At 38.2% G+C, this 15,892-nt stretch overlaps 1 protein-coding gene and 1 long non-coding RNA gene across 34 annotated transcripts in view; one reads left to right on the forward strand and one right to left on the reverse strand.

Annotated features, from left to right (window-relative positions):
* Positions 1-15,892, reverse strand: part of KIF1B (kinesin family member 1B) — a 134,908-nt gene that overhangs the window by 97,909 nt on the left and 21,107 nt on the right. For all 33 annotated transcript variants that reach the window (XM_070610855.1, XM_070610851.1, XM_070610841.1 and 30 more), the window contains exons 3-4: positions 2,507-2,583; positions 1,595-1,774 (exon numbers count right to left, since the gene is read on the reverse strand). In XM_070610855.1, the coding sequence (XP_070466956.1) occupies positions 1,595-1,774; positions 2,507-2,583 (257 nt within the window). The remainder of the gene's footprint in view (positions 1-1,594; positions 1,775-2,506; positions 2,584-15,892) is intronic.
* On the forward strand, positions 3,559-11,453 carry LOC139081994 (uncharacterized). Its single transcript, XR_011537586.1, has 3 exons — positions 3,559-3,767; positions 5,008-5,165; positions 11,034-11,453. It is a non-coding gene; the product is annotated as an uncharacterized lncRNA (long non-coding RNA).

Here is a 15,892-nt window from a genome sequence, read left to right on the forward strand (position 1 = left end):
AAATTAGCAAGATCCTCTTTCTTTCTCAAAATATTAATGGTATCAACATGAAAGGTGAATGCTTTGAATGAAATAAAAGGGAAGTTTTGAATACGTTCTTCTCATCTAATCTTTTTTCTCCCTCAACAATAGTATCTCAATAATGTTTCCTTAGAAAGCAAGCCACATTTAGGGGAAAAGGAGGAATTTATATCTCTTCTAGTGGTATGTCATTGGCACATTTAACTTATGTGAATTCAACTCTTCATACTATACTGCAGCAACTGTGACTTTACCATCAGTATTATTACTGCAGTAATAAAACTACTATTAAACTGTATTTGGAACATATATTACTTACCATGATATATAAACATATATTAACAATTACTATACACATTACAAATTTATGCGTACATACATCCAGAGAGAGAATGCATACTATTTGAAGAGAGTAAATGAAGATATTTTCAAGAATAATTTTGACTCTATAAAATTTTCCCCTTTACCTCTGGTCTTAAGATTCCAACCCCTTTATGAGAGGCTACTCCACTACACAGTGACAGTTCTAATAGAAACCATCAATTTTTCTAGATCAGAAAAGTTACAAAATGTCTCTCTCCCTATACTTAGTATTTAAAATATGTACTATTTTAATAATAATAATTAATAAAAATCTGCTTATTATTAAGTATTTAGTATTAAGGCAATCAGTATAGATTTGGAAAATGAATTATATGTTTGTGATTCTCCAGAAGTCTAAACAGAATTCAAAATTTACTATAAATGACAGTCTCTAAATAATAATAATCTTTTTAAAAATCCATGCTTTTGCATTAAAATAAAATATCCCAAAACTCTACCAGAAAAGAGATACATACATAATTACACAAGAATTCCAATACAAACAAATTAAAATTAAAGGAAAAAGGAGGAGAAACTAAGTCTGGTAATGCGATAAAACAAAAATAACTAGTATAACTTTAAAATTAATTCCAAATATCATTAATAAAAGCAAACCATGTTCCTGTTATTAACAAATAAATTTTTTCTGATAATCTTAGTCACAACTCTTCTCCATTCCCAAACAGTACAAGATCAAAAGACTAACTGCTCTTAAAAAAGGAAATCTTAGGCTGCTCAAACTTAAAGTGATAGTGTTAAATTAATAAGATAAAAGGAAAGTATCTCTGAACAAGGCAATCAGAAAACAAAAGTAATCACATTCTTAGGAAGTGATCCATACAGGGAATTTGGGAAAAAATCAGACCAACGTTCACTAGGTGTCCCCAGGATTCAGAAGAGAGTCTGGTACATACTATCACATTTTTAAGAAGCTGGCAACATTGTTCAAAGATAAAATAACATGACATTGAGCATACAGCAAAACCTCTACAAAACATCAATCTTCCCACCCTTAACGATAGACACGTATACACGTCAGTCTTTTCCATCAGACTGTTAGCTCCTCTGAGGGAAAGGGGCAGAGGATTTATCTCTGTGCCTCACATATGGTAGTCCCTAAATAAACGTTTGCTAAATAAAAATAATTGTTAAAGCAATTGAAGACTAAGAATAATGATGAACAGAGGTTTTTCATTGTTTTGTTTTTTACCTGTGGAATGATGCCAGCCTGGCTTTCTTCTTGTTTACCCATCATTGTATAAGACTTCCCAGCACCAGTCTGCCCATAGGCAAAAATACAGACATTATATCCCTCAAAGGCATGTAAGAGCATTTCCTTTCCAATATCATTGTACACACGGTTTTGAGATGCAAAACAGGGATCTTCAGGCTGTAAAGATTAAAAGGAGAAATAAATGGCATTTCATTCATATTCTTTCCTGTGCTTATCTGATTACTTCTATAATAAATAAAAGAGTTTTTTACCAGAAGTTTAAGTTCCCTCTACACATAGTTTATTTTTCTCATTAAACATACACACACACACACACACACACACACAGAGGCACTATTAGAGTCATCCAGGTCAGCCATACATGAAAATATCTACAAGAAATTATCTAGCATGATTCCATTTCATTTTTCATAATTTTAAAAGTATCATGCTTCCATTCATAGGGAGGTCTAAGAAAATTTTCCTAAGTGGAAAATGAGACTAAAAGATCAAAAGTCCAGTCCACATATAAAAATACTTCTTTGAACCAGCTCCAGATAGTGTGGCTAGTTCTCAATAAACACAGCTTTCAGTGAAGAATGTTTTCCAAGCCCTTTCACAGGCCTTTCTCTTGGCAATTAGGCTTTGCCCACAGTGTAAAACATCTCCTACTCCAACACAAAACAGGAAAAAAAAGAAAACCCTAACAAAGAGATGCAGAAGCAAACTCTAGTTTAGGAACAATCCCTAGAAGCCAGCAAGATATGCGGTGCTGTACTGAGTGAGGATACTATGAAGGACCCTACTCTCCATTTTCCTACATGTCGGTAATCTCTGTTTTCCTTGTGGACCTGCAGGCTCTTTCAGAACGTTCATTGTTGTACTATGCTGCACCATACACACACTTACCGAGGTGTGAGACCAGTAGGAATAGTCGAAGCTGAAGGACTTCGGAGCTTCCTTTGGGTTTTTTGGGTTAATAATACCTAGAGGATGAAAATGTTGTGATTTTATAAGTCAGTTACACATTCTTTTAGCTCAATATGATGTAGTGCTGTAAATTCAAAACATCCAAATCAGTAAATTCATACCACTGAATGTGAATAGGGCAACCCAAAAACAAAAATAATCACAATTTTAATAGGTAGGATCTATGTATAGAACTTCAAAAGAATCAGACCAACCACATTCACTAGGCATTACCAGGATTCAAAACAGAGCCTGGTACATAGTAGGTGCTGAGCAAATATCTTGTGACTGGACCCTAGGTAAGTCAGCAGCCAAAATTTGGAAATGGACCATTTTACTATTTCAAGGTGCTTCATAAGACTTGAAATATTTCAACTCATCAGAAACAAAAATGAGAAAATTACTGAATTAATCCAATCACTATTTGAAACAAACTTTTTAAAGATCGTATTATCTACTTCAGAACAGCATTTGGTAATGAAGCATTCATTGGAAAGACAGTCTTATTTCTGAACTCCACAGGTGATAATAATACATGTTACTATATACATATTTGTATGTGTGCATGAATGTGTATACATACGTATACACTGGAATCACAGACCCCTAAATTATCTTCTGGATGTTATAAACAGCAAAACTACTTTTTGACTGAAAAGCATCAAGTCTCACTGCCCATATGAAAAGAGATTTCTCATATAATTAATCCAGTTACACTATACTTCAGGGACTCTCTTCCTTTCTCATACGCAAAGCTTTAGCTCCTCATATTTCACATGGAATAGAATCTTTATAACATGTGGTCATGAAATCCTCAAAGACCAGACATCTCAACCAATCCACTTCTCTAAAGCAGGGCCACATCCCAGGCTATCCGCAAGATCAGGATTAAAAAATAAATCTGTCAGGAGCAGCTGCTGCTCAGGACACAAATAGCAACAGTTGCTACGGTGCTTAGTTCTCTCTCTTGCTGGATTCCACTGGGTATGGTCACACACTTATGTTCCAGCCTCAAATGCTGACAGAGTATTAATAAGGCTCACACTGCCCAGAATCATGTGACAAGGAGACATGACTCTAGAAAGAACATCTCCCCACCTACAAATGGTAACCTAAACAAAGAAGTATGCTTCTAACCAAATGGCACTACATACAAGATTTAAATAATAGCCAACATTCAGGGAGCACTTACTCCAGAGCTGTAAGTACTTTCTGCGTACTAACCTATTTAATCCTCCAGACCACTCAACAAGGCAAAAGTTTTACTACCTCCATTTTATAGATTAAAAAAATCACAAAGAGGTTAAATAACTTACCCAAGGGTACAGAGGTAGCTAGTGGCATATTCAGGATGTGGACTTGGAAAGTTTGGCTCCAGAGTCCACACTCTTAGAGAAGACATCCACCATTTAAATGCTTATTCTCTACATGCAGAAACCGCCAAGGCAAACACAGTAAGGCGTTTTTATGGATATGCATACAAATGCGTATGCGTTTGCACATGTATATGACCATCCCTCTAACATGGTTATCAAAGGCATTGCTTAAAACTCTCTTTACCTATTTAAAACTAGGAACTATGACGATTACAGTTCCTAAAAGATGAAAGACCACACACAAACTCTACTAAGAAAAGGGAAATTAGTGTCATACTGCGTGAACCAGATTCCAGGTTTCAGTGGCTCAGCAATAAGGCCAATGACAAGATGTGGGATACGACCTCTGAAGGACTCTTCACTACTCAAAAACAAGGTTAAAATAAACATTTCTAACCTCTAGAAAATTTGCTGTCATAAAACTTTCAAGCCATTTTTCATTCAGCCTTTTAGCTACTCACTGGTGGAACCAACTGCCCCATGAACAGCTTAAGAAAGGGCTAGTTCTCACATCCTACCCCTTTGTTCTCTTTTCCCTGGTAAAGAAAAACACCAATGAGCAATTTCCTGGATTCACATGAAATCCTTTTCTTCTTCTTCAATATTCCTTTCTCCCAAATCTTTGAAACTTTTGAAACTAATAAATTTTCTGAACTCCCAGCTTAGAAACCAAGCTGCCTTTTAAATAACTGCCTCTAGACAACAACAACAATCTTTTTATTTTAACATAATACGTAAATCAAAATATAATTTTAAAGAGATATTCATATAATAGTTATGCCAAACAAGATGAAATTTATCCACAATATTTAAAACATTTTAATTCCTAAATGAAAGATATTTATAAAAGATACCTTAGACCAATGCAAAATTCAATATCATTACCTGTTTTAGGAGGAAGTATAAATAGAAATAGAAAGTCTCAGAAGACATAGGTAATTTCTATCTGTAGATTGGGTAGTAGTTACAGAGTCGTTTGGTTTATATTATTCTTTATACTTATATATACATTGTATTATCTTGAATACATGAAATATTTCCTAATAAAAAATTTTAAAATTCCAGAATTCTGCAAACGAAAAAAAACTGTGACACTGATAAAATATTAATGACAACAGCACTTGAGCTCAACAGAAGCCCATGAACTCTACCATTACTTCCATGAACAATGAACTAATGTTTTCAAATGTGCCAAAGGATTTTTCTCTCTGAACTAACAACAGGTGAGATCTAACTCACTTGCTTTAACCCATCCTGTTTAAGAAATGGGAGGTTTCCAACCATTAATAATAGGGGGGAAGGGAGAGACAGTCTATGTAACAGAAAAGGTATAGGACTTGGAATCAAAGGACCAGCATCAGTGCCTACATATTGCTATCTTTTAATATCCTAAATACATCAAGAACAATTAAGAAATATACAATTTATATTTTTTGTGACCTTGGGTATTGTTACACTTTTGTGTTCTCTCTAAAAGTGAAATAATACCTAGTTCACAGGATTAAATGAGTAAAACACTACACAAATGTCAATTTTCAAAAATACGAATTTATCATGTTTGGTTGGGATGATAACCATATTCCATGGTCTTTAAACCAAAACAAAAAAAGTTCACTAATTGATAAAATAAGCTAAAGCATAAATAAGAATACTATTTCTTGGCAAGAGTCCAAGTACCACACTGGGATCCTTTAGATGTGTCATCAGATCTCTGGTATCCTACCACATTATAAATCCCTTTAGTACACAGACCATGTCTGTGGCTCCTCTATACCTCTACAATGACCTACACCAAAGACATTCAGATGAACGTCCTCCCTATGTCATGTATAATTTTAATTTCACTAAATCCTGTACCATTTTCAGAAGCATAAAAAGAAAAAGCCAAAGAGTACATACCTATACAATATATACATAAAATACCAGTAAATTTTATCAACTTTCACAAAAAGAACATAAAGAGAACTGTGTTACTGAAAGATTGGGCAATATTTAACACAACAGTTCTTGTACCAAAGTCAACTGAGCTAAATACAGTGTGTACGACCTCTAATTTGTTTCTCAGAAAGCATGCATGTAAGAACGGAACTATAGTAATTAATGAAAATGTTCAAAACATAAACCACATTTTCACCAATGTAAAAGTTGTTACAAATATAGCATGCCTCCCATGGTCATGTGTCATTATCGTGCAGGCTTTGTCTAGGATAAATCATTACTTTTTCTTCAAGGAAAGGACTCCAGACATATTTTTGAGGACTGGAGTCAGAACATACTCTATTTTAAGGGCTGTATACTTCATATTGCTTTATTTCCTAAAAATCACGTTTTCACGTCACTTTTCAAGGTCCCTTTTAAACTTCTGCACCTAAGGCCGCCTTTTATATCAAGATTTCTCTGCACACAGAGTATACTCCAGACCTGGACCCATCTCCAAAAGCAACTTTTCACAGATGATCTTGGAGTCATCTTTGACTCTTCTCTCACCCTCCACTTCTGATCTATTCTGTCAGCCCTAATTTCAAAATGTATCCAGAATCCCACAGCTTCTCACCACCACCTCATTACTACCCTGGTGCAAGCCCTCTCTCTCACCTGAATGACTACAATACCTCCTAACTGGGCTTCCCACTCCCCCCCAGACCCCTGAAAAGTCTCATCTCCACACTGCAGGCAATGATTCTTGTCAAATGTAATCCAGATCACACCCGTCATGCCTCTAGTGAACCTTCCAATGGCTTCCAATCATACACTCCCTCTCTGCCCTCCTCTCCAAAGACTCACCTCTCACTCCAGTCCCACTGCCCTTGGTACTAAAAACACGTTCTTATTTCAGGGACTTTATATTTACTGCTCTACCAGGAATGTTACTCTCCAAGGTATCTGAATAGCCCGCTCCCTAACTTCACACAAGTCTCTATTCACACATCACCTTATCAGATGGCCCTTTTCTGACCATTCTATTTAAATCAGCATCCACTTTACTCTCCATCCTCTTACTGTGCTTTATTTTTCTTCATTACACTTATGACTATCTGATTTATTATATGAGTCACTGTAATGTAGGTTCCATAAGACCAGAACTTCTATTTCATTAACTGCTATATCCCCAGCTCCCAGGACAGGGCCTGACACATGGTAGATACTAAATATATACCTAAAGAGCCAATGAAAATGTTAGTTTTATCTTTCCTTATAGATGATCACTTCTTTGTGGCTGGAAACCATGACTCCTCTTTGTATGTCACTCACAGTGCGAACTTCATAAGTAGGTGATGCTTATTTGTGAACTGGAATGTAGCTCTCTCAACAACACTTGCTTCCTGAGGTTTTTCTCCCTGAGCAGCCAACTTAATTCAGGTTCTGTCAAGAAACGTTAATCTCTGGGAGAGGAGGAATCTAAATTTCAATCTCGAGAGTAGCAATACGACTTTTAGGAAACAGCAGTAATAGGTAAATAGGGGACAGGAGGAAAGATAACCAAGTTTTAAGTAATATAGGGAAACAAAGATGTGCTGACAGAGGTCACCAGGAAGGGCAAGGATAAAGGTAAATACAATGGAAGCAGAAGAGTGGAATAGGTATTGGAAATTCCTCTTCTTCTCCATGTCTTTAGAACTGTCTCTTACAGTTTCTATTTTGCAGGAAATATGGAATCTCATGACAGATAGAGGTACCTTACCATTAAAATATATTGCTGCAAAGTTTTCTCCAGTGTTCTAGATATGACAAGCTTGCCTTGCATAAAGATTCTTGTGTAGGTATGGAACAGATTCTTGACCTCACACACAAGACACACAGCCAAGAGGCACTGCCACATGGTAAACACCAAAAGATGTAAATAAATGCTAATATCCTCAGTATTCATTTTCCCAGGTAGTTCCCCTTCAATTAGAAGGGTGAGGGCTCAGCACCTGGCTCAATGCCCAGCACAGAGCAGGGACTCAATAAGCACTGGGTGAATCATTGATAAATATCGTAACTACATCCAGGATGGTACATCACTCAGACCTTCAACAAAAACACTTTGTTACGACGGCATCTACCCAGACAAGCCCTTTTCCCTGATCTTTCTGCCTGTCACCCAACAGTCTCTGCCCCTTTGCCCTCTGTACTTGTACTCAACGAGCTCAGTTCTCCAAGTCTCCCAGTTAGCTTCCACGCTAACATTAATCATTCTCAAAGGAAAGGTTATTGCAAAAGATCCCAAGATCCTATTTTAAGAAGGGAAAAGTTAAATGGCACTTTCATTCATTGGGCACATTCACTAAGCACATTTATTAACTACAAACTATGTACCAGGCACTGTGCTGGGGATACAATAAGAAGCAAAAAAGTTATTTCCGCCCCCTTCTAGAGCTTACAGCCACTGGAGGAAACAGACATATAATCACACAAAATAAATACATGCTTCCAAATTATGATGAGTCATGCTAGGTACGCAGGGGGTCCTATAAGAACATATAAACAGTAACGTATAAAAGCAAACATATACAAAAGAGATGATTTTTGAGACAATAAACTCTGATATGGTGAAACAGAGAAGGCTGGGCTGAAAGAAAAGTAGGAGATAGCTAGGGAAGGTGGAGTGATAACAACAGCAGCTAACACTGACTGAATGCATACTATGTTCCAAGCACTGCGCTAAAGCATTCCATGTACTCACTCATTGAATCCTCACAATAACTTCATGAAGTAGACAGTGCTATCATCTCCATTTTACATTTGGAGCACCTGAGACACAGAGATGAAGACACTTGCCCAAGGCCAGAGCCTAGTCTGAAATCTGAACCTTCTGGCTCTAAGGATCTGAACCACTGGGCAATATGTGGCTTAAGCCAGGGAACTGCAATAGGAAGTCCTGGGGCAAAAAGAAGTGTGTGACATCCAGGTACTGATTTGGCAGGTGTGACTCAAGTGCAATGAGCCCCAAAGGGTAGAAAAGCACTAAAATCTCAGGGTCAAAGAGCTGGTGAACACCTGAGCAATGAGAAGCCTAGAGTGACTTGATTACATTTATAGGCTACAGTGTAGAGACCAATTACAGAGAAGACATTTGTTGGAGCAGGGAAAGAAAAAGGCCCATTCCTATACCAAAAGCGCTGGATCTCCTGACCCAAAAGTGAATTCTGTCTTACAATTTGACCCAACATTCAATGATCAAAATGTGAGTTGAACTAGAAAATATTTCTAGAAGACATTTTCAAGGATTTTAGTAATGAAGGAAATAGAATACTATAGAGGCTTTAATCTAACCCCACCCGAAGTATCCAATATCATCCTAGGGTCCATCTATAACTTGGGCACATAACAAACTTGGTAAGCCTCAATTTTCTTATCTGTAAAATGGGTACAATAATAATAGTGCCCAACTTCATAGGATTGTTGTGAGGATGAATGACTAATCCATGTCAAGAATTTACCTCAGGGCCTAGCCCAAAAGAAATGTTCAAAATATTCTTTCATTTCACAAATATTTGAGTGCCTCCCATGCCTCAGGCCTGAAGGTATCTAGTGAAAATCAGTCCCTGCCTTCAAGGAGCTTATATTCTACTCAGGAAGTCAAATAATTAACCAACAGAGATAATATAAGCTGCAGAAGAAAAGTAAGGAAGAGTTAGGAGATATAAGGTGACAGTGGAGGTGGTAGGGGCGGCTATTTTAGATAAGAGTGGGCAGGCTGCCACCTCTGAGAAGGTGATATTTGAGCAGGAAGCTGAATGACATTTAAGGAACTGCAAGACCACCAGCATAGCCAGAGGGTTAAACAATGATGAGATGTGAAATCAGAGAGCCAGAGGCCAAATTCTGTGGGGCCCTGTGGCCAAGGTGAGGATTTTTAGTTGTATTCTAAAAGTGACAAGAAGCCAACAAAGGATTTGAAGCAGAGGGGTGACATAATCTGATTTGCATTTCTAAAATATGACTGACTACTGCATAGAAACAAGAGTAGAAGCAGAAAGATAGGAGGCTACCGCAGTACTGACTTGGACTAGAGCAGAAATGGTAAAAAGTAACCAGATTCAAGACAGATTGTGAAGGTAGAGATTACAGGACTTACTAATGTATTACAGGTGGCCTGTAAGAAAAAGAAGGCAGGGGCTGGCCCCGTGGCCAAGCAGTTAAGTTCGCGGGCTCCGCTGCAGGGGTCCCAGTGTTTCGTTGGTTCGAATCCTGGGCGCGGACATGGCAGTGCTCATCAAAACACTCTGAGGCAGCGTCCCACATGCCACAACTGGAGGGACCCACAACGAAGAATATACAACTATGTACCGAGGAGCTTTGGGGAGAAAAAGGAAAAAATAAAATCTTTCCAAAAAAAAAGAAAAAGAAGGCAAGAATGACTCCAATATTTTTGGTCTTAGAAACTAAAAGAATGGGCAAGCATGAAGGAAGAGCCACTTTAGGTAGGCAAGGAAGGGAAAACAACAGTTCTGTTGAGGACATGTTAAGTTTGAGATACTTCTTAGGCTTTCAAGTAGAGTTAAGTTAGCAACTGGGTGGACCAGTCTAGAGCTCTACAGAGAGGTCCAGGCTGGAGAAATAAACTTGAGAGACAACATCATCTCAAGGACATTTAAAGCCTTGACCCTGAATGAAATCACGTAGAGTGTCTGTCTTCTCTGGAGACAGAGAAGAGGCAAAGTCCTGGTGCACTTTCAACATAGGAGGTAAGGAAGAATAGAGAATGGCCTGTAAGGAAGGCAATCAGGAGAGCATGGGGTCCTGAGAGCCAAGAGACGGAAACGTTTCAAGGAGGAAGTCTAGCTATGTTAGCTACAATTATTATAATGCTTATTATCAGAAGCATCTTCTGGACTCCCCAAAGGAATGAGTTTTTGTTCACGCTATCTATCCCGACTTCCCCAATAACTCATTCTGCTCACCCTCACCTCTGGGCCTTAGCTCCCATTGCCATTCAGATCTTGTCTGGTTTCAAGGCTGTTTTTCTGAAGTTCCCCTTCATAAATCAAAAAGGCAGCTTCAGAACTGAAGATCTGATTTTATCTTTTCCCAAGACTACAGGGAAGATGACCCCACATTTATCCTCTCCCTACACCTTTCACAGCTTTTTCCTTTTGTCTTCAAAGGTTTATTCCTCATGCTGTAGCTGACATTCATTACCTTAATAGAGCTGGAGAAGAGTAAACAACGAACAGGACAGCATCTTTCACGTAAAGGCTTACTTGAAGACCCTTATCCAAGATAAATGCAAACGCCTTTAAAAAGACTATCACAAAACGTTCCACAGGTTTTAACTTACTGATGACCCACAAGACCATGTTCTCTTTTTCGAGTCCCTTCAAGTCAAAATTAGCCTTACAAAGTCTTATATTAAGACCCCCAATTTTAGCCCCCTTTTCCTTGCCTTCTTTCCAAGTTTACTACCTCAGCATAAGGATGCAGAAACAATGTTTTAATTACTAAGCCCTGGAAAACAAGGCAGTCAAAACAAGATTTGTATTTAAAAGCCTTTTTATTCTCCAGAATAAATTTGTTTATCTAACATCTCAAAGTCTCTATGTAGCAATTATACTGTTGTTGGCAAACTACTGAAGATTTTGCCTGCAACTACAATTAACATATCATTGTGGCAACACTGTGACTTTTTATTAACTTTTCTAACACAGCTCGCTTGGGGCTTGTTAAAAATCCCAGTGACATCTTCAGCATAAACTTCCTCTCCCAAAAGCTTCTTGTACCCCAAATTTAAAAAAAATTTGGCACACAATAAAAGTATTTTGTACACCATTTATATTCCAAAACCATAAAACCAAAACCCATAAGCAGCCCCCTCCCTTACTCAGAATAATATATTTCTGGAAATATATTACAATGGCATAAAGCAAATTGCCATACAGCAGATTTGAGCAAAAGATTTCCAATCATAAAGTTCCTTAATCATTTAAAATAACAAACTTAGATTCCAAATTTTATAAACAGGATAAATGTATCGTATGTGTTCACTATTTACTCAATCCCAGAGTATTAAAAATAAATATACAATAGGAAAAAAAAATTACCAACTTTGTAGTGTCACAATGTTATCAACTGGGTATAAAATAAATACGCTAGCTATAACAAACCTTAAATTCTCAATTAACAACAAATCTGCTCCTCCTAGGCAAATTTTGAATGGTTTTGAAGGGAGACGATTTCGAAGGCCTAGCTGTCGTTCAATCTAAGTGGCACAAAGATGTCTGAACTAATAACAATGCCCTTTTTATTCACAATTTCCCTGCATCAAGAAGGGACATCAAAATAAATTTTAATCTAAAAGTTCAAATTAGACATAGACTTTCAGTATTACTACACACAATAGTAAAACAATAAATGTTTTGAGAGGCAATACGTATAGCACGGAGGTTGACAGTGAGGGCTCTGGAGTCAGACAGGGACTTCCTTTTCCAGTCCTCCCAGTTCCTAAACGTGTGGCCCCAGGCAAATTAGCCAGTATCAATGGCCTCATCTGTGAAATGGGGAAAATAAGAGTATCTGCCATGGGATTATCGCGAAGATTAAACGAGTTAAAATCCGTAAGTGCCTAACTGTGGCTGGCACAGTTTAAGTGTTCATCGTTGTTGTTGTTGTTAATCACTAATCATGGTGTTCCCCTCCCACTCAACCAAAAGGCAATTTAAAAAGTAAAACCTGCTTTTGTTTTTCCCTTCATCCATTTTGCCTCCTCAGGTTTATTAACATTCACAAAAGGAGCCCTTCAGTATCAGACCAGAACACTGTCACAGGGAAATAGTAAATACAGTCAAATCATTTCCTCATTTACACAGCTTCTGCTAATTCTGGCCATACAGTCTTCTGTATGTTCTGCCAAAACAAAAAGGCTTTCCAGACATTCCCTACCTTTTGCCGCCAAACCCCTCCCTCTATTATTTAGCTGTCTCTCGTCAATGCTTTCATAACAGTCACCACACTTCTTTGATGATTTATCTCTAAGACAAGACTAAACTCTCTGAGAGCCCTGTGGCCTCCTAGCCCACAGTGGCTGAACAGCAAAATCCTAATTTCCTATAGATGCTCTCAAAACCTCAATTCACATTTCTTATTCCTACCACCTATATGTACAGACCATTCATCCCTAAACAATGCAACTAAGAAGAGTTCTTAGCCCACTAGAAATGTTTTTCTTAAACTAAGCACAATTGTTCATATACTATTAAAAATCTCTGAATACCTACTTTGCCGACTGTACGACCGGAAGTAGTGGTCCCTTTCACAGTCTCACTAACTCCACTGCACTGCAGACTTTGCTAGCTCCCATTACAGCGCTTCACACTTCACTGGGCAACTACCAAAAGCAATCAGCATCGTGTTATTGGCATGGACTTGAAAAAATGACTCCAAAACATCTCCTGAGAATTGCAAAGAAGGCATTTAAAAAAAGAAAACCTGGGTAAAGTTACCTTCCCCTTTGAAAAAAACAACAAATGCACATATAAAGGTTGCATGAAGTACAGTTTGGATTTAATTAAGGCAGCCTCAAAAGACTAGAACAATAAAATGCAAAGCAGCAAAGAAAAAGGACTGACTAGCGGCCCGCCTGGTGACGCAGTGGTTAAGTTCGCACATTCCGCTTCTCAGCGGCCTGGGGTTCGCCGGTTCACATCCCGGGTGCGGACATGGCACCGCTTGGCAAAAGCCATGCTGTGGTAGGCGTCCCACGTATAAAGTAGAGGAAGATGGGCATGGATGTTAGTTCAGGGCCAGTCTTCCTCAGCAAAAAGAGGAAGATTGGCAGTAGTTAGCTCAGGGCTAATCTTCCTCAAAAAAAAAAAGAGGACTGACTAGGTTTCCTGCAAGATTTTATCCAATCACCTCTCTTTGCTGTTTTGGAATCTAGATATGAAAACAACTTATTTAGGTAACTGAAGAAATTTAAATTATACACTGTAATAAAAAGCAGTTCCAAATACACTGTACCAAAGGCCTCTTCCAACTTTGTGATAGGTTCAATTGTTTCTGCCTTTAAATTTATATTCCCATTGAAATAACAATTTAGGGACCAAAACTAACCACAAAAAACAATCTAACAAATAATTTTTCAAATACCATTCTATGCTGTACACCCAATCCCACTGGATCCTCACAACAACCCTGGGATAGCAGGCTTGGTAGGCATTAGCAACATCTCTAAATGAAGAACCTAAGGCTCACGTGTCTTATGATAAAATAGGATGAGCTAACTAATGTATAATTCACAAACTCGACAGAATACCATATAGCCACTAAAATCATGCTGTTGAAGAATACTTAAGACACGGGAAAAACGTACCCAATACACTATTAAGTGAAAGACCCAGGAAGCTACAAATGTTTGACAAAGTGAGAGGGGAGGTCACTACACAGACTTTAGCTTTTATTCTGAGTGAAATGGGAACCATCTCTCAAGTTTTGAGGAAAAAAACAGTCCAACTTCTACTCTAAAAGGATCACTCTAGCTGCTGTTGAGAAGAGACTGCTGGAGGACAAGGGTTGGAACAAGGAGACTTGTTAGGAGGTTACTGCAGGTGGTGGCAGGAGAGGGAGTGAAAAGTGGTCAGATTCTGGATATATTCTGAGGCAGAGCCCACAGGACTTTCTGATGGATAGAGTTTAAGAGAGAAGTCAAGTATGCTTATACGATTTTTGCCCTGAGCAACTCCAAGATAGAGCTGCCATTAATTGAGTTGAGGGAGGGGGCTGGCCCCCCCGCCTTGTGGTTAAGTTCAGCACACTCTACTTCAGCAGCCCAGGTTCAGCTCCCAGGCATGGACCTACATCACTTGTCAGCAGCCATGCTGTGGCAGCAACCCATATACAAAATAGAGGAAGACTGGCACAGATGTTAGTTCAGGGCAAATCTTCCTCAAGCAAAGAGAGAAGGACTGGCATCAGATGTTAGCTCAGGGTGAATCTTCCCCAACAACAACAACAAAAAGAGCTGAGGGAGAATGCAGGGGAGCCAGATTGGAAGAGGATATATCAGGAATTCAGTTTTGGATATGTTGAGTTTGAAATATTTATTAGACAGGCAGGCAGGGACACCAGGTAGACAGGTACAAAACAATTCCTTCCCCACTTGTGTGGGGCTTGCTTAGTCTTCTTTACAGCAATCCTAAAAAGTAGTTTTAAGGCCCAAGTGTCTGGTAATGGGAGATTTGCTAAATAAATTATGGTTCATAAATCAAAAGAATACTATACAGCCATTAAAATCATGTTCTTAAAGAATACTTTAAAAAATGTGCTCAATAAATTAATGTATCTCAACTAGAAGAAGGTGTAGTCCAATGCCCTTCTTTATGACTGTAAACTTTATCCCAGTAGAAGAAAAACATAAGAAATACAGGGAGACATCCCAGAATGTCAACTTAATAAGTTGCTAAACAAAATTGTGTCAGATATAGAAAAAAAGACAAAGTATGTTTTGGGTCTGCGGAAAATGAAGGTAAAAGCTGCTTTTAACAACCAAGAGGCAGCAGAAGAATGGTCAGGGTATAAAAAGGTCCACAGCAAAGTCAATGGCCAGCAGACAGGCCTGTGCTAAAGGGTGGATTTAGAGATCACAGGCTTCCCCAATCCTGACACTGCTGAGGGACTCTGCCATCAGCTTCCACCAATCTCCTTACAGGGAGAGGAGGACAGTGACAGTGCAAGATCTGGACCTTCCCTTTACCGACTCATTCCAAAAGTCATTCTAAAGGACAAAATTGGTTTCAATCAACTCCAATTAAGTAAATGTAGTAGATGCTATTATGGAGTTTTCGATTTAGTCTGATCTCACTAATTATGTCCTACCTCATCCTGGAAAAGACTTAAGGAGACCTTATTCTAATTCTAGGCTAGTGCTTCTTAACCCTTTCTGGGGACACAGATCTCACGAAAAATGTATCGAAAGTGATTACCCCCTTTCTAAGAAAATGCATAAAACACATTTTGCATATAATTTCAAGGG

The sequence above is a fragment of the Equus przewalskii genome, chromosome 2, assembly GCF_037783145.1.
Source record: "Equus przewalskii isolate Varuska chromosome 2, EquPr2, whole genome shotgun sequence".
Classification (NCBI taxonomy): Eukaryota; Metazoa; Chordata; class Mammalia; order Perissodactyla; family Equidae; genus Equus; species Equus przewalskii.